The sequence below is a fragment of the Eptesicus fuscus genome, chromosome 5 (assembly GCF_027574615.1).
Source record: "Eptesicus fuscus isolate TK198812 chromosome 5, DD_ASM_mEF_20220401, whole genome shotgun sequence".
Lineage (NCBI taxonomy): Eukaryota > Metazoa > Chordata > Mammalia > Chiroptera > Vespertilionidae > Eptesicus > Eptesicus fuscus.
Genome location: NC_072477.1, coordinates 46,729,729 through 46,754,405, shown reverse-complemented (window position 1 = coordinate 46,754,405; position 24,677 = coordinate 46,729,729). Strand labels below are relative to the sequence as shown.

The window sequence follows — 24,677 nt, the reverse complement described above, 5'->3', positions numbered from 1 at the left end:
CACAAGAACAGACATATAGACAAATGGAACAGAACAGAGATCCCAGGAAATGACCCAAGCCATTATGCTCAATTAATATTTGACAAAGGAGGCAAGAGCATACAGTGGAGTCAAGACAGTCTCTTCGCCCTAACTGGTTTGGCTCAGTGGATAAGAGTGTTGGCCTGTGAACTGAAGGGTCCCAGGCTCGATTCCGGTCAAGGGCATGTACCTTGGTTGCAGGCACCATCCCCAGGAGGGTGTGTGCAGGAGGCAGCTATTTGATGTTTCACTCTCATCGATGTTTCAAACTCTCTATCCCTCTCCCTTCCTCTCTGTAAGAAAATCAATAAAATATATTTTTTTAAAAAGAGAGTCTCTTCAATAAATGGTGTTGGGAAATTTGGTCAGATACATACAAAAAAAGTGAAACTAGATCACCAACTTAAACCATACACAAAAACAAACTCAAAATGGCTAAAGGACTTAAATGTAAGATGGGAAACCATAAAAATCTTAGATGACTCCATAGGCAGCAAAATATCAGACATATGCCGTAGCAATATTTTTACCGATACAGTTCCTAGGGCAATGGAGACTAAGAAGAAAATAAACAAATGGGACTACATCAAAATAAAAAGCTTCTGTACATCAAAAGAAACCAACAAAATAAGAAAGCCCACTGCATGGGAGAACATATTTCCCAATGCTATTTCAGATAAGGGTTTCATATCCAAAATTTACAGAGAACTCCTACAACTTAACAAAAGGAAGATAATCTAATTTTAAAAAAAGTGGGGAAAGGACCTAAATAGACACTTTTCGAAAGAAGATATACAGACGACCGAGAGACATGAAAACATGCTCAAAGTCACTAATTTGAGAGATGGAAATCAAAACAACAATGAGATACCATCTCACACCTATCAGAATGGCTGTCATCAACAAACAACAAATGCTGGCGAGGATGCGGAGAAAAAGGAACCCTTGGGCTGCTGGTGGGAATGCAGACTGGTGCAGCCACTGTGGAAGACAGTATGGAGTTTCCTCTGGAACTCCCTTGACCCAGTAATCCCACTTCTAGGACTAACTATATCTCAAGAAACTAGAAACACCAATCAGAAAAGATATATGCACCCCTATGTTCATAGCAGCACAATTTACAATAGTTAAGATTTGGAAACAGCCTAAGTGCCCTTCAGTAGGTGAGTGGCTTAAAAAACAGTGGTACATCTACACAATGGAATACGATGCTGCTATAAAAAAGAAGGAACTTTTACCATTTGCAACAGCATGGATGGAACTGGAGAGCATTATGCTAAGTGAAATAAGCCAGTCAGAGAAAGATAAATATCACATGATCTCACTCATATGTGGGATATAATGATCAACATAAACAAAAATAGATCCAGATACAAATGGCGGCAGGGGGAGGGTTTAGAGATCAACCAAAAGACTTGTATGCATGCATATTAGCATAACCAATGGACACAGACACTGGGGTGGTAGGGTCTTGCCCTCGGGGTGGGAATGGCGGGGGGGGTCAATTGGGAAAAAGGAAACACATGTAAAACTTAAATAAAAAATTAGGAACTTTAATTTGTTATCTTATTAAATTGAGTTAATTGATTTAAAATACTGAACAAATAATTTTTGACATCTGATATAGTGTTGTCAAATTGATCCTTATCAACAATAGCTGAATTTCTGAGAATGCAAAAGTATAAAAGGTGTATTAAAATTTCTATAGATTTTCTTCCTTCCTGGCAGGGTAATGCCTTAAAGAACTCCAAACAAAGAAATATTATGAAATGATATGAATTGATTCATTTTTCTAAAAAAAATACACAACCCTTATATTTCACATTTTAAACACCTGTTAACATTAGCAGTTTTAATCAAAACTAATGAAAATAAAGCTCTTACCTAGTGTGCTTAAGTTAATACTAAATCATTTTCTAAGGCAGTTGTGATTAAAAATAAAAAAGGAGAAAATCTTTTGTTGATTATCATTATAAACTCTTTGGAAACAAGCCTTCAGTGTGTACAGATTACAGAACAGGAAGAGTTTTGTTTATTTAAAGACAGTATTTTGAAATTTAAAAATAAATCCTTTAACAGAAGTGGTCTGAAGACAAAAAACTGGTACTTGTCTGCTTTTAACAAAGGATATGAGTATTCTCTGCAGGTATTCTACTTTCCTAAAGTTGGTTTATTTGATGGCAATACACCAGAATTTAATGGAGAATTTAAAAATAAGCTTGTTTTTCTAAAATAGATTTTTGGGTTTTAACTTTTCTAAAATAGATTTTTGGATTTTAACTTTTCTGAGTGGAAATATGCCCTAGGAACTGTATTGTCTTGAAATAGATGAAGCTACTAGAATATCAACTTGGATGTTTTTCTTCTTCTGTATCTATATGTTATCTATATATATAAAGAGCCAGGGTCCCTAACATCCAAAACAACCGAAGGCTCAACCAAACACCATAAGTCAGTCTTGCAGACTGTCGAGTGGGCTGCAGATCAGGCCTGGAGAGAGGTCTGGAGAGAGAAGCAGGGTCTGATCCGCAGTCTCCATGGCAGCTATTGATCAGCCCTTGCCTCTCTTTCTCTCCAGGTCTTGCTAGCAGCCACAGGGGCTGCTGATCAGCCCCGCCTCTCTGATCAGGCCCAGAGATAGGCCCGGAGACGCTGACTGGCATAGAAACCGACCAATCAGAACCAAATCTGGGTGAACTGTGAGAGCCAGTGGCTGCCTAGGAGGCAGAGTTTTTTATGCTGACTGGCATAGAAACCGACCAGTCAGAACCTAATCTGGGTGAACTGCGAAGGCAGAACCTAAGGTGGGGGATAAGGAGGGGTTTTAAGGGCAACAGCTATTTGGTGTAAGGTGTAAGAAAGGGTTCAGGAGAAACCAAGATGGCGGCATAGGTAAACACCTGAACTTGCTGCCTCACAGAATCACTTCAAAACTACAACTAAAAGACAAAATGAATATCATCCAGAACCACGGGAAGGCTGGCTGAGTGGAAATTCTACAACTAGAAGGAAAGAGAAAAGCACACTGAGACTCGGAGGAGGTGCGGAAGTGATGTACGGAGGCATGCACGTGCACGCGGAAAGGGTCTGGCAACTGAGTGTGCTGTTGTCTTTTTCAATCGGGAGGGAGACACAAGCTCCTGACTGCTCTGAACTCCAGTTCTGGGCCAGACTCTGGGGACTCAGACTCATACAGGGAGAAACTGGACTGTCTGGCATTGGGCCAGAACACGAGGGTGGCTTTCTCTCAGAGGTGCTTGCAGCAATCATTGTTCCTGCACAGTGCCACGGGACACAGAGACCCGGGGGCCTCTTTAGGGCAGGGCTGACGGTCAGCCATTGCTGTTTGCTCCCCGCTGGTGATTCCCTGAGACCCCACCCCACCCAATTTACAACCCCACCCAAACTGTGCGCAAAGGCTTTTGCGTATGAATGGCCTGGCCTTTTGCAATCTAAAATTACCTAACAAACTGCAGCTGCGTCAGAGAGCCCCAGAACTTCCAAAAGAAGGTCCAAGGCTCCACAGCAGCTTGCATTACTTCACAGCTGGGCCTCATCTGGGCACCTCCAAACCCCAAACAAAGAGGAGGAATCTGCAGATCTCTCTGTAGCTCCTGCTGGGTGGCCTCAGGCAGTGGCTGACTTTGCACCTCCTTGGAGATCTAAGAGCCAGTGTACCCAGTGGTCAGAGTGAGACCATCCAGATTACTACTCTTCAGATCCATAAGAGACACACTCAGGGGGCAGACTCAGTGAGTGCCAAAGCCCCACTGAAGCAAGTGTTGCCCCATAAGGGTGTCTCCAGCACAGAAGTTCTCCCATCATAGACATAACTGATCCTCACAGCCAATTGGCCTGGAGGTCCGTTCCTCCCAGTGATACCAACAGCAATCAAGGCTTAACTACAACAAGACTCTGCACACAGCCCACAAAGGGGTGCACCAAGAGTGTCCACTTCAGATAATTAGGGAGGCTGAGCCACTGGGCCCTATAGGACACCTAGCACATAAGGCCACTCTATCAACACAGGGAAGCAGCCAAAATGCGGAGACAAAGAAACAGGTCACAAATGAAAGAAATGGAGGAAAGCAAACTACTGGATATAGAGTTCAAAACCACGTTTATAAGGTTACTGAAGAATCTTCTGGAAACCTGAGAAATTTAGTGAGACCCTCGAAGATATGAAAAAGGACCAACTAGAAGTTAAGCATACACTGATTGAAATAAAGAATAATATACAGCAGTGATGGGCAACCTTTAGAGCTTGGTGTGTCAAACTTCGCCAAAAAACTGAGCATAACTCAGGTAGTGTGTCACTTTGAGGAAAAAACATTATTTCGCAAATGTTACATCCTCAGGAGCAGCAAATGTTTCATCCTCGGCATGCGGCCGCCTCAGCGGCGGCGTGTCATCAGAAATGGCTATGCGTGTCAGTGCTGACATGCGTGTCATAGGTTTGCCATCACTGATATACAGAGATCCAACAGCAGACTAGAGGATCCCCAAAATCAAGTCAAATATTTGAAATTCGAAGAAGCAAAAAACACCCAACCAGAAAAACAAAGAATCCAAAAATATGTAGATAGTGTAAGGAGCCTCTGGGACAACTTGAAGCATACCAACATTCGCATTATGGGGGTGCCAGAAGAAGAGAGAGAGCAAGATATTGAAAACCTATTTGAAGAAATAATGACAGAAAACTTCCCCCACCTGGTGAAAGAAATAGACTTCCAAGTCCAGGAAGCGCAGAGAACCTCAAACAAAAGGAATCTAAAGAGGACCACACCAAGACACATCATAATTAAAATGCCAAGAGCAAAAGACACAGAGAGAATATTAAAAGCAGCAAGAGAAAAACAGTTACCTACAAGGGAGCACTCATACAATTGTCAGTTGATTTCTCAACAGAAACTATGCAGGCCAGACGGGAGTGGCAAGAAATATTCAAAGTGATGAATAGCAAGAACCTACAACCAAGATTACCCAGCAAAGCTATCATTTAGAATTGACGGTCAGATAAAGAGCTTCACAGATAAGAAAAAGCTAAAGGAGTTCATCACTGCCAAACCAGTATTATGAAATGCTGAAGGTATCCTTTAAGAAGAGGAAGAAGAAGAAAAAGATAAAGGTAAAAATTATGAACAACAAAGTAACACATATCTATCAACATATCAACAATATGAATCTAAAAATCAAGTGAATAAAAAATCTGATGAACAGAATAAACTGGTGAATATAATAGAATCAGGGGGAAAAAAGTGAGTGGACTGACAATTCTCAGGGGGAAGGGGGTGTGGGGGGTGCGGGATGAGACTGGATAAAAATCGTACACCTATGGATGAGGACAGTGGCGGGGGGGGTAAGGGCAGAAGGTGAGGTGGGAACTGGGTGGATGGGAACTATGGGGGGGAAAGAGGAACAACTGTAATATTCTGAACAATAAACATTTATTTAAAAAAGAAAGTGTTCAATTTTTTAATGACCAGTTTGGCAGTATAGTACATATGGCTGGCCATCAGTCCAGATATAGGAATTAAGTATTTTTGTCTGCCAAGAGCATCTCCTCCTGATGAAAAAGGCTCCCCCCACCATTTAAGCAATCCTATCCTATATAATCTATACTAATAAAAGAGTAACATGCTAATTAGACCAGGTTGACCGGCCACCTTCCACATGTCCGACTTCCTTCCAGACAAAGCCATGGTGGTGGGGGCCGAGGCAGAGGCAGTTAGGGGTGATCAGGCTGGCAGGGCAGGGCAGTTGGGGGCGAGATCAGGCTGGCAGGGGAGGGTAGTGAGGGGCGAGATCAGGCCACCAGGGAAGGGCAGTTAGGGGCAATCAGGCAGGCAAGCAGAGGGGTTAGGGACGATAAGACAAGCAGGCAGAGGCAGTTAGGGGTGATCAGGCATGCAGGCAGGTGAGCAGTTAGGAGTCAGGGGTCCTAGATTGTGAGATGGATGTCCCCCAAGAGGTCTCCGATTGGAGAGGGTGCATGCTGGGCTGAGGGCCCCCCCACCCCCCGTGCATGAATTTCATGCACTGGGACACTAGTTTATAATAAGCTAGAGGTCAAATTTGTCTCTAAGATATAAAAATATTATGCCAGGGAATGAAAAGGAATTTAAAACTTAATGATAGATTTGTCATTGTCCCCTTCTTGAGGGTACTTTCTGCATAAAAGTTTTGTTTGGTTTTAGTATTAATATATGATTTATTATATAAAGATAGCTTTGTAGTTGGTAGATTAAAGGAATTTTTTTTCTTTTGCATAGAAAATCATGTTCATTTGTATGTTGATTGCTACTTGTTTGTGATGGGAGAAGAATGGTTTGGGAGTATTAGTTCTTTAAGAATATGATGTAGAACCTTATGACTTGGGTAGCTTCAATAACACTGATAATAGGAATGAAAAAAACAAACTTAGAATTTTAAAACCAGATGTGACATCTGTGTGGTACAATATGGTGGCAATTAAAAGTGGCTTGGGGTCTGAGGAATTGAATGTTTTATTTTGTTTTAATTAATATAAGTTAAATTGCCATATGTGGCTGGTAGTTACTATATTGCATAATACAATCTCAAACTATTACAATTTAACACTGAGTATATTGTTATGAAATTTTCAAAACCTAAGACAAAAATTTGATAGAAACTCCCAAAAGATGGAGGTCTCAGGGTTCGTGCTTCTGCTGCTGGGGTGGCAGGTCTTCTCGAAACTCCCAAAAGAAAACAAGTCAATTTCACTAATTAAAATAGTTACAAATAATTATAACTTTAAGAAAATCTAGCCCAGTAAGAAGTATCAAAAAAATTATATAACTACTGAGTAAATTATACCTGCAGTCTGCCAACATATTCATTATTAAGGAAACCTCAGATTATTGTACCATTAGAAGCAAAAATGCATTTATAAAGAAACCAATTCTGATTTTACAGAACATCAAAATAAAAGGAAGCTATTAAAATATGACAATTTTCCTCCAAAAAAGAAGGCAAATATCCTATACTAATTGATGAAATAGGAAAGCTATTTTTGTTCAAGTCAGAAACAAGACAAATACTTCTTATCATCAATTACATGATTGTCAGTGTAATTAAACTTCATTTTGGCAATTCTAGCCATTGAAGTATTAAGTAAATGAAATAATTGCTATAAACGTTGGAAAAGAAGAAAATAATTATTTCTGTTTTCAAATTATATAATAGGATACTCAGAAAACTCGGGGTAGTAGAAAACAACAACTAGAATTAATAATAAATTTTGAAATGGTGATACACACACACACACACACACACACACACACACACACACTGAGTGGCCAGATTATTATGATCTCTGAATGCATAATAATCTGGCCACTCAGTGTATATCATCCTATCTAATAATAGAGTAACATGTAAATTACCATCACTCCGCTATGCCCACGATTGGGCGGCGGGAGGCTGGGGGGCGGGACTCGAGGTGGCCTATCCGGCCATTGAGAGGCACGGATCCGCTGCCACTGAGGGGAGCTACCCTGCTGTTGAGAGGCGCAGGGGGCAAGACTCCTGCCCCCTGTGCCTCTGAACGGCCAGATCCGCGGCCACTGAGGGGGCCTGCTGCGGACACCCAGCTGCGCCTCTCAACGCCAGGGTAGCCAGGTGTCTGCGGCAGCCCCCCTCAGCAGCCGTTGAGAGGCGCAGGGGGCGGGAGTCCCGTCCCCTGCGCCTCTCAACAGCAGGGTAGCCCCCTTCAGCGGCCGCGGACCATCAAAAGTGGGGGAGCTGGGTGCCTGTCTGCTCCGGCACCAGGCCTTTCAGAAGCCTCTGCCGAGCTGGAGGCTTCTGAAAGGCCTGGTGCACCAGCGGACAGGCACCCAGCTCCACCGCGAAAAGCGAAAGCGTGTAGGGGACCCTACATGTGCATGAGTCAATCATGCACTGGGCCTCTAGTATCCTATATAATAAAAGTATAATATGCAAATTGTCCCCTCGACCAGAAGTTCGACCAGCAGGCAGGCCAGCCAACCGCCCATGTCCCCTCCCCCTGGCCAGGCTGGCCGGACCCCACCCATGCACGAATTCATGCACTGGGCCTCTAATATATATATGTATACATATACATGTATATATACATACATACATATACAGACACACACACACACACACACGCACGCACGCATGCACACACATATACACACTGAGTGGCCAGATTATTATGCGTTCAGAGATCATAATAATCTGGCCACTCATTGTATATACACACACAAAAACTAATGGTTTTCTTTCATTAGCAGTCAAAAATGGAACTGACCAAACAAATAAATATTCAATATAATGAAAAAAACATAAAACTATAGGAATAAATGTATTAAAGATACAAAGTAAAGATATAAATCCTTTATAAAGAAAACTTGGTATTATAAATTGTCCCTTTCCCCAAAAAATTTTTACCTTCAAAACTTTTACTTGAGACAGAGTCTGATTTACATGGTGGTCCTCAAACATAATGTGAACACCCCCCCCCCCAAAAAAAAAAATCAGAATAGCAGATGTGTTTTATTCAGTAAACAAATTTTCATTGAAAACCTGCTGTGTGCTAGGGGATCTATTTTCAGTGCAGCTGTCTCTAAAATAATGTACTTGAAAGTATGGGGAGAAAATATCAGAACTTACTAAAGCTTATGTTTTAAAAAAAAAGCTTTAGCCAATATTTAGTATACTTATCCCAGTGGCCTGTAGAGTAGATGGTTGTGTGTCATGAACCACACAGAGTGGCCTGAATCAGTTTCATGTGTGGTGTCCTCATCCTTAGTTGCTTCTAGCATTTTGCAGTATATTGCAGCTTTTGTATGCCTAGTTAAGAATTTACTTAATTATACCAAATCAACACTCCTCAAATGGGTACACATTAAAAAAGTCTTTTAATCATGCAAGGTGATAATAATAATAATGCAAATACTGGTATAGAAGAATAAAGGTGAGCTGACAGATTTTCCTATTCTGATCCCCAAACACATTATAAAGTAAAAATATTGGTTATCTAATAAAAACACAGACTAATCAGATCTGATAAACTGGACAAAAAGTTCAAAGGACTATACAAGCATGAATTATATTCATTATCATTAATGCCAAACCACACCCTATGTGTATATTGTACTTTGAGATATTAATTTATTATGATAGTATGAAGATACCATAATAGCAAGACATTTTAAAATAGTTCGCTTCAACTTTTGCTCAACTAACATTTTTATTTTTTATACTACACACATTAATTTAGATTTCTGCCAAACCACACCCTATGTATATATTGTACTTTGAGATATTAATTTAGTATGATAATATGCAGATACCATAATAGTAAGACATCTACACTAATAATAGACAAATATGCAAATTGACCATACCTTCACAACGCCCACCAGCCAATCAGGAGTGAGTATGAAATTAACCCAACAAAGATGGCGGGTTAATTTGCATACACAGGCACCGAGTGGCCGGGGGCGGGACGCTTGTGTCGTCACCATGGCGATGACACAGGCATTCCGCACCGCCCCAGCTGCTCTGGGCCTCTGGGCAACGTGGGAAGGCAGAAAGGCGGCTCCAGGCTGGAGTGAAAGCAGTGTCGGCAGCCAGGGGAAGGAAGGCCCATTCTTGCATGAATCTTCGTGCATCGGGCCTCTAGTTTTAAAATAGTTTGCTTCAACTCTTGCTCAACTAACATTTTTACTTCTTATTCTACACACATTAATTTATATTTATTTGCCCTAACCCTAACCCTAACCCTAAACATGTATAAATATATTGGGGGTGGCAGGTGCTCAGTTTTGTAGTTTATTTTTTAACTTGACTAGGAACCCAATGAAAACAATTAGACTAGTGTTTTGCCTTTTAAAATAAGAGGGGATTTTAAAATAATAGGGCAAAAATAGGGAGGAAGCAAGTGTTTCTAAAATTAGAATTTATAAAAGAAGTAAACCCACATTAAATTTTAGGACAAGAAAATAATCCATGTATGTTTTCATTTGGAGAATGAAGGAAGAAAATACAGATGAGGATGACCAAGTAAAGAATGTTTTTTTTGCCATTAAACAACTGAATGGTGCTACATGAAAACTACTCAGGAAGGGTAAGAAGGCTTAATGGTATATGCGCAGTGGTCGGCAAACCCATTAGTCAACAGAGCCAAATATCAACAGTACAATGATTGAAATTTTTTTTGAGAGCCAAATTTTTTAAACTTAAACTTCTTCTAACGCCACTTCTTCAAAATAGACTCGCCCAGGCCATGGTATTTTGTGGAAGAACCACACTCAAGGGGCCAAAGAGCCACATGTGGCTCGCGAGTCGCAGTTTGCCGACCACGGGTATATAGGATGAAAGCTTAAATGTAAATGTAAAGCAGGAAACACTGAAGTGAAAAAAATTGGGATGGAAAAGCGAGAAGAAAATATAGGTAAGGCTGTCATTGTGGGACCATCAAATACTGTCTTAACTCAGCTACGGGTATCCATGGATTTGAGTCATTGTATAAAGAAGTGGGGGAAGAAGATATTGCACTAAAGGAAATATTCTATTTCAGCTGGAATAGAATGCTAGTTGAAATGGGGAAGAAAAAAAGATGGGTTTGGGCGAGATTATGGGAAGAAAATTGAAAGGATTAGGCATGACTAGATGCTAGAATTCGAAAAAATAAAAATCTAACAATGTACTGATAGGGAATCAATGTGATAAAAAGTTGGATAATTTCATTCTGCTGTTTATTAGAGTAAGCAAAATTTAAAATAACGTATGCTGTGATTTTATCTTTTTTTACCTCCCTAATTACATAATAGTATAGAGAACTTACGTTTCTTACAAAAATTTTATTTATATTTAAATGCTACTTGATGTATATTCTTTCAGTGCCAGGTAGTAGAATTAACTGTTTATCTTTTTCTCCTAACCACAGTATGCGTATAATACCATACTCTGCATGTAGTAGTTTCTTAACTATTGGCTTAAAGTAATTTAAAAGTACTTTAAGATCCTATTTGGCTCAAGGAATTTGGGTTTGAGACTAATCTTTACAAGCTGAGATGATAGTGTAGTTTGTCTGAAGGTATTAGAAGTAAAGATAACACAATGCCTCTCCTACCTTGCCTTTTTACATCCTGTTTCCTTGTCTGATAATCTCTAATATTTTGCCTAATATGATTCCTAAGTATAATTTTATCTTTAATGTTCAGTTGACTTACATTTTCTTAAACAGTTCTTTTATAAATACAAAAGGGAACCTTTTTCTTATCTGACAACTAGTCTATTAGAAGTAAAGTCTACTTGAAGAATTACCTAAAATCACTAAATAAAAACTTGAATAAGTATAAATTTAATAGGCTAAAAGTTGGTCATATAATATAGGTAGTTCTTGACTTTTGTTAGACACTTGAAGTCCTATGTACATGAAGAAATACTGAACCCTGAACTTCTCTCCTAGGGAAGTACTAATCAGGTTATCTGAACCCTGCCCAGCTTTCTCCTCACATAACTTCTCAGTGCCAATGGTATAGAAAAAAGAAGAGGTATAGAATTTTTGATATTATTATTTCAACTACATTTTGGGAACCAGGTGTATTTTCTTCTTACGATATTTAACCATAGTTTATTTGTTTGTTAATCCTCACCTAAGGATTTTTTTTTTTTTTTTAGAGAGGGATGGGGGAGAGAGGGAAGTGGGAAGGAGGGGAAAAGGGAAGAGGGTAGGAGAGAGAGAGAGAGAGATAAATCAATTGGTTGCCTCCTGCATACACCCCAACTGGGGTTGAAATTGAACCTGCAACCCAGGTATATGCCTCTGATCTGGAATCAAACCCACAACCCTTTGATGCTTGGGCTGACACTCTAACCACCGAGCAACACTGGCCAGGGCTAACCATAGTTTATAACCAGATTTATTTCAAAACAGGAAATGTATTCCAAGTTTTAGAGGACAAACTTTTAAAAGGCAATCTACAAGTTACATACTTTTTTGTGCTTTTCATTCTGACATAATCTTCTTGAAGGGAATATTAAGAATAGTGATTTAATTTTTTTCAGGTGTTATAAGTAGGCATAGTTCTGACCAATAGTTTCAACACAGTTGTAAACCAGGAAGATATTTTTATAACCTGTTTATTTTAAATCCTTTTTTTGTCTTAGGACTTTTTAATACCAGTATTATTAATATTATTTTTAAAAAATCTTTATTGTTGAAAGTACTGCATATGTCCCCCTTTTTCCCCCTATAGCCCCCCTTCCAGCCCGCCCCTGCCCCAGGCCTTCACTGCCCCATTGTCTGTGTCCATGGGCCATGCATATATGCATACAAGGTCCTTGGTTGATTCTCTCCCACCCATCCACCCTCCACTGCTTTCCCTCTGAGATTCTGAACTCTGTTCCATGCTTTCAAGTCTCTGGATCCATTCCTTCATCAGTTTATTTTGTTACTTAGATTCCACATTTGAGTAAGATCATGTACTATTTGTCTTTATTTGACTAACTTCAGTTAGTATAATACTCTCCAGGTCCCTCCATGCTGTCTCAAAGGGTAAGAGATTCTTCTTTTTTACTGCTGCATAGTATTCCACGATGTAAATGTACCACAGTTTTTTTACCCAATCATCTACTGATGGGCACTTGAGCAGTTTCCAGATATTAGCTATTGTAAATTGTGCTGCTATGAACATAGGGGTGCATACATTCTTTTTTTGTTGGTATTTGGGTTTTTTAGGATAAATTCTAGAAGTGGGATCACTGGGTCAAATTGGAGTTCCATATTTAATTTTTTGAGGAAACGCTATACTGTTTTCCATAATGGTTGCACCAGTCTGCATTCCCACCAGCAGTGTACTAGGGTTGCCTTTTCTCCACATCCTCACCAGCACTTGTCATTTATTGATTTGTTGATAGCCATTTTGACAGGTGTGAAGTGATACCTCATTGTTGTTTTAATTTACATCTCTCTGATGATCATTGACTTTGAGCATTGTTTCATATGTCTCTTGGCCATCTGTAATACCAGTATTATTAGTGGGGTAGCTTCCAGTTTGAAAGCAATGGGACAGCTAAAGACTCAGGCAACCAGACAACATTTAAATTGTTATGTATTTCCTACTTTTGCTACTTACTTTCTATTAACCTCGGGGGCAGTGAGGAAGAAGAAATCAAAGCAGGGAAATGGGAGCAGCTAGAGAAACTTGTGCTGTGAAGCAGCTCTTGGTTACACAAGGGAAGGAAACTCAAATTGTCGATTCTTTACCACATGCCAAACACTAAGAAGATTTGACCTATAGAAGGTGCTTTCCTTCCATCATCATCATCATCATCACCCTCAAATAACACTAGTATAATCTAGTAAAATTAGAAAGTACAAAAGTTATAATCTTAGGAGTAGTGTCCTTCTTAGTGATGTAAGAACATCTGAAATTGGCTCTTGAGAAATAGGGACAATTGTAGAAATATTAAAAAAAAAATTTATAGCCAATGAAAACAAATCCAGCCAAAATAAAATTGATTTCTTATAGTACAAATAAAGTTACATTTGTTACCTCTTTATGATAGTAATACTATAGAATATTACAGCAAATAGTGTCTAAGATACACTTTAGACTAGCAGTGCAGTCCAATAAAAATTAATACAAGTCATATATGCAATTTTAAATTTTCTAGTAGTCATATTGAAAAAAAAAGTAGAATCAGGTGAGTAAATTTTAATTGTATATTTTATTTAACCCAGTTATATGTCAACCTGTAATCTATATAAAATTATTAGAGATAATTTGTATTTTTTTTGTGTGAAATCTTCAAAAATCTAGTATATTTTGCACTTTACAGCACATCTCCATTTAGATGCTAAATTTTCATTGGAAATGCTTGATCTATATCCTACCTAATAAAAGAGTAATATGCAAATTGACCATACCTTTGCTACACCCACCAGCCATGCCCACCAGCCACGCCCACCAGCCAATCAGAGCGAGTATGCAAATAAACCCAACCAAGATGGCTACAGCCACAGAGAGCAGGAGGGAGGCTTGAGTTTCCCAGGCAACGGAGGAAGCCAAACTTTCTGCTGGCCCTTGCTGGCCTAAGCCTCCACTCAAGGCTACAAAGTTTCAATTATAGAAGGTAAACAAATCCAAACAGAAATGGCGGTAGCCACTGAGCTGGAAAGAGCAGGAAGCAAGGGTTGCTCCCGGAAATGGAGGAAGCCAAGCTTTCCACCTGCCCTGGCCGGCCTAGGCCTTCACTCCAGGCTACAAAGTTTCAATTATAGAAGGTGAATTAACCCCAACAGAAATGGTTGCCGCCATGCCACGGAGCGAGCAGAAGGCTTGGCTCTGCTCCAGGCTACAAAGTTTCAGTTGTAGAAGATAAATAAACCCCAGATACCAGGGCCTCCGCTTGGGTTGCCAGGGGGCGTGGCACGCCTGCAAACCACCACGGGCCCCTTGCTCAGGCCACCCCACGCCCCAAGGGAACCCCCACCCTGATCCAGGACACCCTTCAGGGCAAACCAGCTGGCCCCCACCCGTGCATCTTATCTAATAATAGACAAATATGCAAATTGACCATACCTCCGACACACCCACAAGCCACGCCCACAAGCCACGCCAACCATCCAATCAGAGCAAGCATGCAAATTAACCCAAACCAAGATTGCTAGAGCCACAGAGAGCAAGGTTTCCTAGGTAACAGAGGAAGCCAAGCTTTCTGCCAGCCATTGCAGGCCTAAGCCTCCACTCAAGCTACAAAGTTTCAATTATAGAAGGTAAACAAATTCAAACAAATGGCGGCAGAATGGAGCTTGTGAGAGCAGGCCAGGGTTGCTGCCGGCAACAGGGGAAGCAAAGCTTTCCACACACCCTGGCCGGGCCCACCCGCTCAAGGCAACAAAGTTTCAATTATAACCCAACACAAATGGCTGACGGAGCCGAAGGCTTGGCTCTGCTCCAGGCTACAAAGTTTCAATTGTAGAAGGAAAATAAATTCCAGATACAATGGCCTCTGCTTGGGTTGCCAGGGGGCGTGGCACGCCTGCAAACCACCACAGGCCCCTCGCTCAGGCCGCCCCACGCCCCAAGGGAACCCCACCCTGATCAGGGACACCCTTCAGGGCAAACCAGCTGGCCCCCACCCCTGTACCAGGCCTCTATCCTATCTAATAAAAGAGTACTATGCAGATTGATCATCACTGCAACACACAATATAGCTGCCCCCATGTGGTCAAAGATCCTGCCCCCATGTGGACACAAGATGGCCCCACAAGATGGCCAGCAGGAGAGGGCAGTTGGGAGGCACTGGCCTGCAAGGGAGGGCAGTTGAGAGGGACCAAGCCTGCAAGGGAGGGCAGTTGGAGGTGATCAACCCTGCAGGAGAGGGCAGTTAGGGGTAACCAGGCCGGCAGAGGAGGGAAGTTGGGGGCAAACAGGCTGGCAGCAGAGTGGTTAGGGGGTGATCAGGCTGGCAGGCAGAAGTGGTTAGGGGCAATCAGGAAGGCAGGCAGGCAAGCAGTTGGGAGCCAGCAGTCCTGGATTGTGAGAGGGATGTCCGACTGCCAAGGATCGGCCTAAACGGGCAGTCGGACATCCCTCAAGGGGTCCCAGATTGGAGAGGGTACAGGCTGGGCTGAGGACAACCCTCCTCCGTGCACGAATTTCGTGCACTGGGCCTCTAGTCTATCTAATAAAAGAGTAATATGCAGATTGACCATCACTCCAACACACAAGATGGCTGCCCCCATGTGGTCAAAGATCCTGCTCCCATGTGGACACAAGATGGCCACCACAAGATGGCCAGCAGGGGAGGGCAGTTGGGAGGGACCAGGCCTGCAAGGGAGGGCAGTTGAGAGGGACCAGGCCTGCAAGGGAGGGCAGTTGGAAGCGATCAACCCTGCAGGGGAGGGCAGTTAGGGGTGACCAGGCTGGCAGAGGAGGGAAGTTGGGGGCAAACAGGCTGGCAGGGGAGCAGTTAGGCATCAATCAGGTTGGCAGCAGAGTGGTTAGGGGGTGATCAGGCTGGCAGGCAGAAGTGGTTAGGGGCAATCAGGAAGGCAGGCAGGCGAGCAGTTGAGAGCCAGCAGTCCTGGATTGTGAGAGGGATGTCCGACTGCCCGTTTAGGCCCGATCCTCGGGCCTATACGGGCAGTCGGTCATCCCTCGAGGGGTCCCAGATTGGAGAGAGTGCAGGCTGGCCTGAGGGACACCCCCACCCCACCCCCCGTGCAAGAATTTCGTGCACTGGGCCTCTAGTTTAGTCATAAAATTGGAGTTAAAAATGTAGATTTTAAATATTATTAAAATGTTTCCAATAAATCAAACATTTCTTTAATATTTGCATCTGTATAGACAATACTGATTTATCTTTTTGTAACAGTTGATTTGACTGAAGCAAAAACAGATCAATTTCAAAACTACATACTAAGTAAATCCATTAATTCTTGTGATAGCTTAGTACTATCAACATCAAATTTAAAGGGATATTATATAAACTGAAAATCAACTTTAAATGTGTTAATATCAGCAGTGTTCTTCAATTTTTCTCGTAGATTTACAGCCAATTTACTTAATGCTATTACAATGAAAATCTGCATATTCATGTTACAAAATGTGTAGTAACATCATTATTGATTTATGTTATGAGTAGTTTAAATTTTAACATAAATTCTTGAACCTGTCTAGCTAGGTCACAAATAAGCTTTTTTCTCTCCTTGGGTTTTTAAATTTAGCTCATTCATGTACATTGTGATGTAGGTGAAAAAAATGTAGATTACACTGATGTTTTCTCTTTGAATATTGGCAAGTGTTTCCTCTGTTTCAAGAAAATCTTGAATTAGATAGAGTTAGTACAGTAAATCTTTGTAAAACTCTTCCATGACTTGGGCAAAAACATGTGGTCATTCAATTCATTATCTTCTACTTCTTTGAGCAGTTTCATAAACTGGTGATGATTCATAGCATTTGCACATAATACTGAGCAATTTTTTAAAAATTAAGGAATATTTTCCAATGCAATGGAAGTACTTCTTATATTTTATTTTATTTTTGTTAATCCTCATCCAAGGATATTTTCCCATTGATTTTTAGAGAGTGTGGAAGGGATGGGGAAAGACAGAGAGAGAGAAACATCAGTGTGAGAGAGACATATTGATTGGTTGCCTCCTGCGTGCAGGGAACTGAGCCCACAACCAAGGTATGTGCCCTTGACTGAAATTGAACCTAGGACCCTTCAGTCCACAGGCCGATGCTCTATCCACTGAGCCAAACCAATTAGGGCAATTCTGAGCAATTTTAATAACTGTATCCATGATACAGTATACTTCAGAGTACAAATATTTTCATTATGTTATGCAGTAGAACAAATAAGGGAAATCATTCTAGCAAATCGAGATTTTGATCTTACATTTCTGGCCCATTTTCTGACTTGATAGGAAACTTTTTACTCTCTAGTCGAAAGTAACAGATATAAGAGATTATTAAAATATGTTTACAACATGAGATCAATTATTTGTAAGGTTGCCCCTCCTGCCACGGCCCCTAGTCCCCTCTGCCGGCAGCCCTGCTCCCGCCTCTACCGCTCCCACACACTGAGGGTGCCGGCCCTGCTCGCACCTGCTGACGGCGCAGAGCGATTGGGGCTGGCATCAGCAGGGCCAGCACCAGAGCCAGCGCTGGCAGCAAGTGTGAGCAGCGGCTGCCAGCCTCGATCGCCCTCAGGAGCAGGAGGAGGTGGAGAAGCCCTGAGGGGTGATCAGGGCCGGCAGCCACCTCTTGCACCTGTTGATAGCACCAAGCGATCAGGGATGGCGCCAGGCGCTGGCAGTGGGTGCAAGTGGCAGCTCTGGCACCGGCAGCGGGTGCAAGTGGGGCTGGTACCCGCAGCAGGTGTGAGCGCCTGGCAGGACCACAGTGCGCGGGAGCAAAGAATTTTCAGTAACCACCAGAGGCTCGCACTGATGACAGCAACCAGTGCCCCACCTTGGTCTGGTACCCCCACTCACCTGCTCCACCATCCCGCCGTAGCCGACATCTGCCATGTTCTGTGCGCGCCCCCTGGTGGTCAGTGCACGTCATAGCGACCGGTTTGGTTGTTCCGCTGTTCGGCCTATTTGCATATTAGGGTTTTATATATATAGATTAGTTTTACACAACTGATTTATTTTACTCTGCTGTAGCAAATCATAATTGCCATTCTTTGTAAAACTTGTGACGTACCTTCTTTTAATTCTGCCTCATTAGTGTGTTTTCATTTGAAAGTTAAAAAAAGTTAAAATTTTTTCATTCTTACTAGTAAGCTAGAAAAATAATTTGTTATAGTTAAAAATATATTTCAATTTTACTACTAATTGTGATTTACATAAATATCATTGTAACTCATGCTGTCTTCATAAACTATTCAAATAAACACATTACACTGCTGCATTGTTGTAAGGAAAAATAACTTCAACTGAATCATTCTGTTGATACAAACTAGATTGGTGCTCTGCTTATGTATAATATACTAGAAATGACATGCCCCCATCAAGACAATATGAAATCTTGATACATTTACCTTTGATATTAGAAAACCCTTATCAAATGTATTAAGAGGTCTTCTTAAAAGCACTAGTTTATGTGTTCTTTTTAAGGGAAATTAGGTTTAATTATATTGTCCACTTTGCATCTTTGTGATAGCACAAGATCCTAGTTTATTCTTTTCCTTTTTGTTTTTCCTTTTTATTTCCACTGGAAAGTACAAGAAGCTGCAATACATCTATGTGATATAATAAAAGTGAAATATAGTTTCACCTAGACCATAAAATTGTCATTAATTAAAAAACATTTTGTACTGCTTCAGTTGTTAAGTAAATTTTATATTAATAACTTTGAAAAATTAAAAGTCAGCCCTGGCCAATTTGGCTCACTTGGTTGGGCATAGTCCTGTGCACCAAAAGGTTGATGGTTCCATCCCCAGTAGGGGGCGTACAGGAGGCAGCCATTTGATGTTTCACTATCACATCAATGTTTTTCTCTCTCTCCCTCTCCCTTCCTCTCTAAAAATCAACTTAAAAATCCTTAAAAAAATAAAATTGCATGAGACATATTAGCACAGCTCTAGAATCTATAGCAACTTATTCACTTTAATGATAAAAGTTCAGAGAGATAAAACAACTAGACCCAATTAAACAAGATTAGTTGGAAGAGACAAGGCCCAAAATAAGTCTATTTTAATATATGAAAATGTTACTTTAACAGATGTTAAGTAATTTTATATCCTGGCTGAAAGCATGAATTAAAGAATTACTTTAATAAGAAAAAAATCAGTTATTTCATTTAATTTGAAACAGTTTGTTTCTTTACACAGCAACCACTTTTTATGGAGGTTACACTATTTATGGAGGTTAAGGGGTTCACTTTTCAATTAGATAGTAGAATATACTGTCAATACATGAAAGGTGATGTAAATTTCCTTCTAGACTTCATTTCCCAGATGAACACTAGCATTTGGAGTATTTTTATTTTGAATAGAGTACTGTTTTATTTGAAATACATGCATAAATATATGCAAACATAAAATGAAAATGTAAGGAGAAATTAGAGTAACAGTGCAATTTCCTTCAGTGAATGCTGAATGTTCATGGAAGAACCAAGTGCCTTCAGCCCAAATTTAGACAGAGTAGACTTGACCCTCTTAACATCTTTGCTGAGAGGAACAAAGAATTAAAACTTTTCTCTTACTTAAATTTTTTACATATTTATCATAAAAGTGATCATTACTCTCCTGCCATTACTGGTATTTGACCAAAGAGAAACACACTAGGATGTAAAAGGTGGCTTTTGTTATTGATGGAAATGTTAGGATTTGACTCTGGGAACTTAGACAATAGATTAGAGATACTTGATTGACAGCATAGGTAATGTTAATGGGAGGAGGGGGGTGTAAATTATTACATATATAATTTAAAGTTTTCAAAAGCATTCATTTAAAATTTTATTCACGAGAATAAAAGACACAAATCATGCTTTTGTATAAAATTTTTTTTTTAGTTACTTTGCCTCATTCTCTCTTCAGATCTTTAAAATAGATTTGCTGTTTCAGATATGTAAGAAATGGTTTTTGGATTCTGCTAGAGATGACCTAATTTTTGCTAATTGCTATGCATTCAAAGTTTTGTTTGCTCAGAATGGCAGCGTTACTGTCATTATTCCTCGGTAGTTAGAATAAGTGCTTTTATACAAAGCTGATATTCAAAAGAATATATTGGTACTAACTCATAAGTTGTTTTTGTTAAAATTGGTCTTATCCCAGGGAAAAAAATTGAATGCTAATGTACAAGTTAAAGTTTATTTATGTGTGATTCCTTATGTTATTTGGTTATTGACGTTCTGAAGCATGTAAACACACACACACACATACACACACAGTATCATTTTAAATATCTTTCTTCAAAGCAGTTATCAGTTTTCCAAAAGAGGTAGCCACTGTTTTATACTTTTGTTTTCTAGCACCTCAGGATGAAAAGATTCATACTTTTCAACCATCTGAATACAATTTATTTTAATTAAATTATGTTTAAAACATATAGCTTTATTTTTAGTGTTTTTTATTCAACTATCCCTACAGGTTAGTTACCTTTCCCCTACTTTTCATTTAAATCTCCCCCTGCCCCCAATTTCTCCATTAATTTGAGTTGGGAAGTATTACTTTAAAGCTTTATGAATAGAATTGGTTGCTTTTTATTTCATTTTTCACATATTATGCACCTCTAAAAAGAATATAATACAAGTAGCAGTTTATTTCATTTTTGAAGGAGGAATCGAGCTTTTGAATAAAAATGTGAAAGAAACTAGTGTTCATTGCCTACGTGGCTTTTTAAAAAGGCTCATAAAAAACATTCCACTGTGGATTCCAAGTCCTCTTTAAACTTGCCACCAACAACTGCCTGCAGAGCCATGTGATCATCTTGGCAGCAGCCAGACCTTTTAGTGATTTCATTACTGTGGTTTCCTCAAGCTCTTTGCACACATTGATGAATATTTTTCTTGCAGTTATCGCTGTGATGATTTTGTGGTTAATGACACCAAGCTGGGACTGGTACAGAAAGTCAGAGAACACTTGCAGAACTTGGAAAAGTAAGTAATAAGCCTTGGGGGAAAAAGGATTGATTGGGGTTGAGGGGTCTTTCCGAATTTTTGAGTGGGGTTTTTGTTTATGAGTTCTATAACTTCTTCATGTTTTTAGTGTGATTGAAATGTTAATAAAATAAGCTTTGGGTTTGGCTATCTTAAACTGTGCCCATAGTTAGTGGTCATATCTCAGCATTTATTTCATTTAATATTTGTCATAAATATATCCAAGGGTCCCAGGGTCTGTTTTTCAGTTATAACCCACCGACTTGTAAGCCACATGGTTTATTTGCGAGGGGAATTTTGGGGGTGCAAGGAAAGGTCAGAAGACAATATGAAATTTTATACAGTTACCTTTGATATTAGAAAATCCTTATCAAATGTATTATGAGGTCTTCTTAGAAGCACTAAAGTTTATGTGTTCTTTTTAAGGGAAATTAGGTTTAATTATATTGTCCACTTTGCATCTTTGTGATAGCACAAGATCCTAGTTTCTTCTTTTCCTTTTTGTTTCCACTGGAAAGTACAAGAAGCTGTAAAATGTTTTGTTATGTCATCATAAAGAAATTAAAGTACTTATATGAATAGAATTTTCTTGCTGTAGCCAAATAAGCAATTCAGATAAAACTCACTGGACCCAAAATTCAAGCAGTTAAATAAAAATCCAAATAGCAGTGCCTTTGAAGCTGCAGTGGATAGAAGCATAGTCCTGGAATGACTGCTGACTCAAGTGAAATCTGTGTAAATCATCCTGAGTCATTAAGTGCCATCAAATTTATTGTCACAGTTGATATATAAAAGGTATTATGAGAATACTAGAGGCCCGGCGCATGAAATTTGTGTACTGGGAGTGGGGGGGAGGCAGTGGAGGTCCCTCCACCCTGCGCAGCATCTTGTAGTCCAGGAGCCCTCGGGGAATGACTGATTGCTGGCTTAGGCCTGCTCTCCGTGGCAGTTGAACATCCTTAGCACTGCCGCAGAGGTGGGAGAGGCTCCCGCCACCACCACTGCGCTCCCCAGCCATGAGCCTGGCTTGTGGCTGAGCAGAGCTCCCCTGTGGGAGTGCACTGACCACCAGGGGGCAGCTCCTGTGTTGGGCATCTGCCCCCTGGTGGTCAGTACAAGTCATAGCAAGTGGTTGAGCAGCCTTAGCATATCATTAGGATATTAAGCTTTGATTGGTTGAACGGCCGACCAGACACTTAGCATATTAGGTTTTTATTATATAGGATGCCAAAAGCAAACTTAAATGTAAAGCCAATAGGATATTTTAAAATTGTATACTGAGAGGAAATAACTAAGTTCTTCAAGTGAAACACTGTATAGCTTTTGTTAACCAAAGTCTATATGCATGTCTCTTTGACTAAATTGATTATAAAGCTGATAAGGGAAGAATTTATTTTTTTAAAATCTAAACTAAAACACTTTGGGTTTAAGTACTTTTTGGCTTGTCATCTTTTTTTTGGCTTTTTTCTTTTTCAAAGCACTTCTTCCCTTAATTGGAACAAAGCAGTCAGAGCCCTATTTAGGATTAGACAAACAGATCCAAAATATTTAATTTTGTCTGAAACAGTCACAATTAACTGTGAAGTAGGAGATTCCTGCAGTAATTGATGCAATATTACTCTTTGGTGTGAAGTCATTATAAAGATCTTACTACGTTGGTGCTTTGTTATAGAAGTGGGTAGCTAGCAGAATATTTTTTCTCTTAAGTCTACCATCTAATCCCTAATAAATTAGAACTAAGTCAAAGGGAAAAGAGGAGAACATTCAGGAACCTGCATGCATTTATGCAGTTATCAATCTTTTATTTCCATTGACCATTTCATCATGTAAAAGATGTTACAGACCACCTTGTCTACACTTCTTCTCTTTGGCCCACGGAAACATCTACCTTGTAATCAATCCTTTTCCTGTGTTGAAAAACATTACCTACGTTCATTTTTATGTTTTCAAACATAGGCTTTAGCTTATAATGGAAGCTATAATTTAAAAACTATGATTACATTTATGTTTTACTTAACTTGGGACTTTTCTGCATATTCTCTAGAGCAGCACTGTGCACTAGAACTTTCTGTAATCTGCAGTGTCCAGTATGATAGCCACTGGTCACATGTGGCTATTGAGCATCAGAAAAGTGGCTAGTGTGACTAAAGAACTGAATTTTAAATATTATTTAATTTTAATTTATTTAGATATATGTAGCCACATGTTGCAAGTGGCTACCATAGTGTGTGGATCTAGAGGATTTTGCTATTTTGAGACTTAATGATGGGACATTTTAATAACTTCTGTTTTTAAAAACTAAATGTTTTATGTAGGTTAAAAATAAAGTTAACTATTAGGCATTGTCACTAAGTAGTATATGTACTATGCTTGTGATTCAACTTCTTTACTTATAGAATTTTTGAAGGAATAACTTAACATAGTAGTCTATGAAACTGGTCTCTTCTTACCTTATAGCCACCAATATGCTGAGAGGGACATGCAGTTCTGAAGATATGTTTCCTATGAGTGTGTTTAGATTTGAAGCAACTGGCTGTTACTAGATCTGAGCTCCAAAGACATAGTTCATCTGGAAATTCTGGAAAGAGAAATAATTTTGTATTTACTATGGATAAGCTTAGTATTTTTAGGAGATGGGAAAGAATTGGCAGACTTAAAAGCCTGTGTTGTTTAATGATAATTTTACCTCCTGATACATAATAATTTTAAAGTGACCCTTTGAAGATAGGACTTACTCTCTGATAAATTTAAGCAAAATATATCTTTCTTTTTAAAAAATATGTTTTTATTGATTTTTAGAGAGAGAGGAAGGAAAAGGAATACAGAGATAAAAACATCGATGCGACATCAATCATCTGCCTCCTGCACTCCCCCTTACTGGGGATTGAGCCTGCAACCCGGGCATGTGCCCTGACTGGGAATCAAACTAGCGACCTCTTGGTTCATGTGTCAGTGCTTAACCACTAAGCAACACGGGCTGGGCATAAAATATTTCTTTCATCAAGAGAAATTTAAACAATGTTAATTCAGAATTTCTGTGCTAATTATTTATTTTAGAATATCCTTTGTAGCATAGCTGGATCAAATGAATTTGTATATGCCTATACTTTTTTATTATTTCACAAACTCAGATTATATCATAACCTAATATGACAAATGAATAAAACCTGATTGATATCTTTACCAAAATTATAAAAGAAGTAGCACAGTATTTGAGACTTATGATAAATCTTAGAATAATCTTGTCAGACCAGGGTTTTACTTTTGTTATGGGGAATGGCTGTTCTCATTTTTGAAGCTTCACCTAGGCAGATAGAGTGGTGATGGCAAGGGATTGTCTCACAGGCTTTTTCTACCTGGCCAGCTTTTCTTGGAAGCACCTGGTGGTGGCTTCTTCTGGCTCATCTTGCTGAAGGAGCATAGGGCTTTTCCAGGGAGTGGAGCTCCTCAGTTACTTCAGTACTTTGTGGGCCACAGTGGACCTAACAGGTCATTTCCTCACCTGACTAAGCAGCCAGGCAAGGCTCCATACCCTAGACACTA

The 24,677-nt window shown here is 39.8% G+C and overlaps 1 protein-coding gene across 2 annotated transcripts in view; it reads left to right on the top strand.

The window, feature by feature from the left end:
• The window catches only part of USP3 (ubiquitin specific peptidase 3), a 104,197-nt gene that overhangs the window by 42,237 nt on the left and 37,283 nt on the right, over positions 1–24,677 (top strand). For both annotated transcript variants that reach the window (XM_008139144.3, XM_054716167.1), the window contains one exon: positions 21,051–21,134. In XM_008139144.3, coding sequence (XP_008137366.2) covers positions 21,051–21,134 — 84 coding nt within the window. The remainder of the gene's footprint in view (positions 1–21,050; positions 21,135–24,677) is intronic.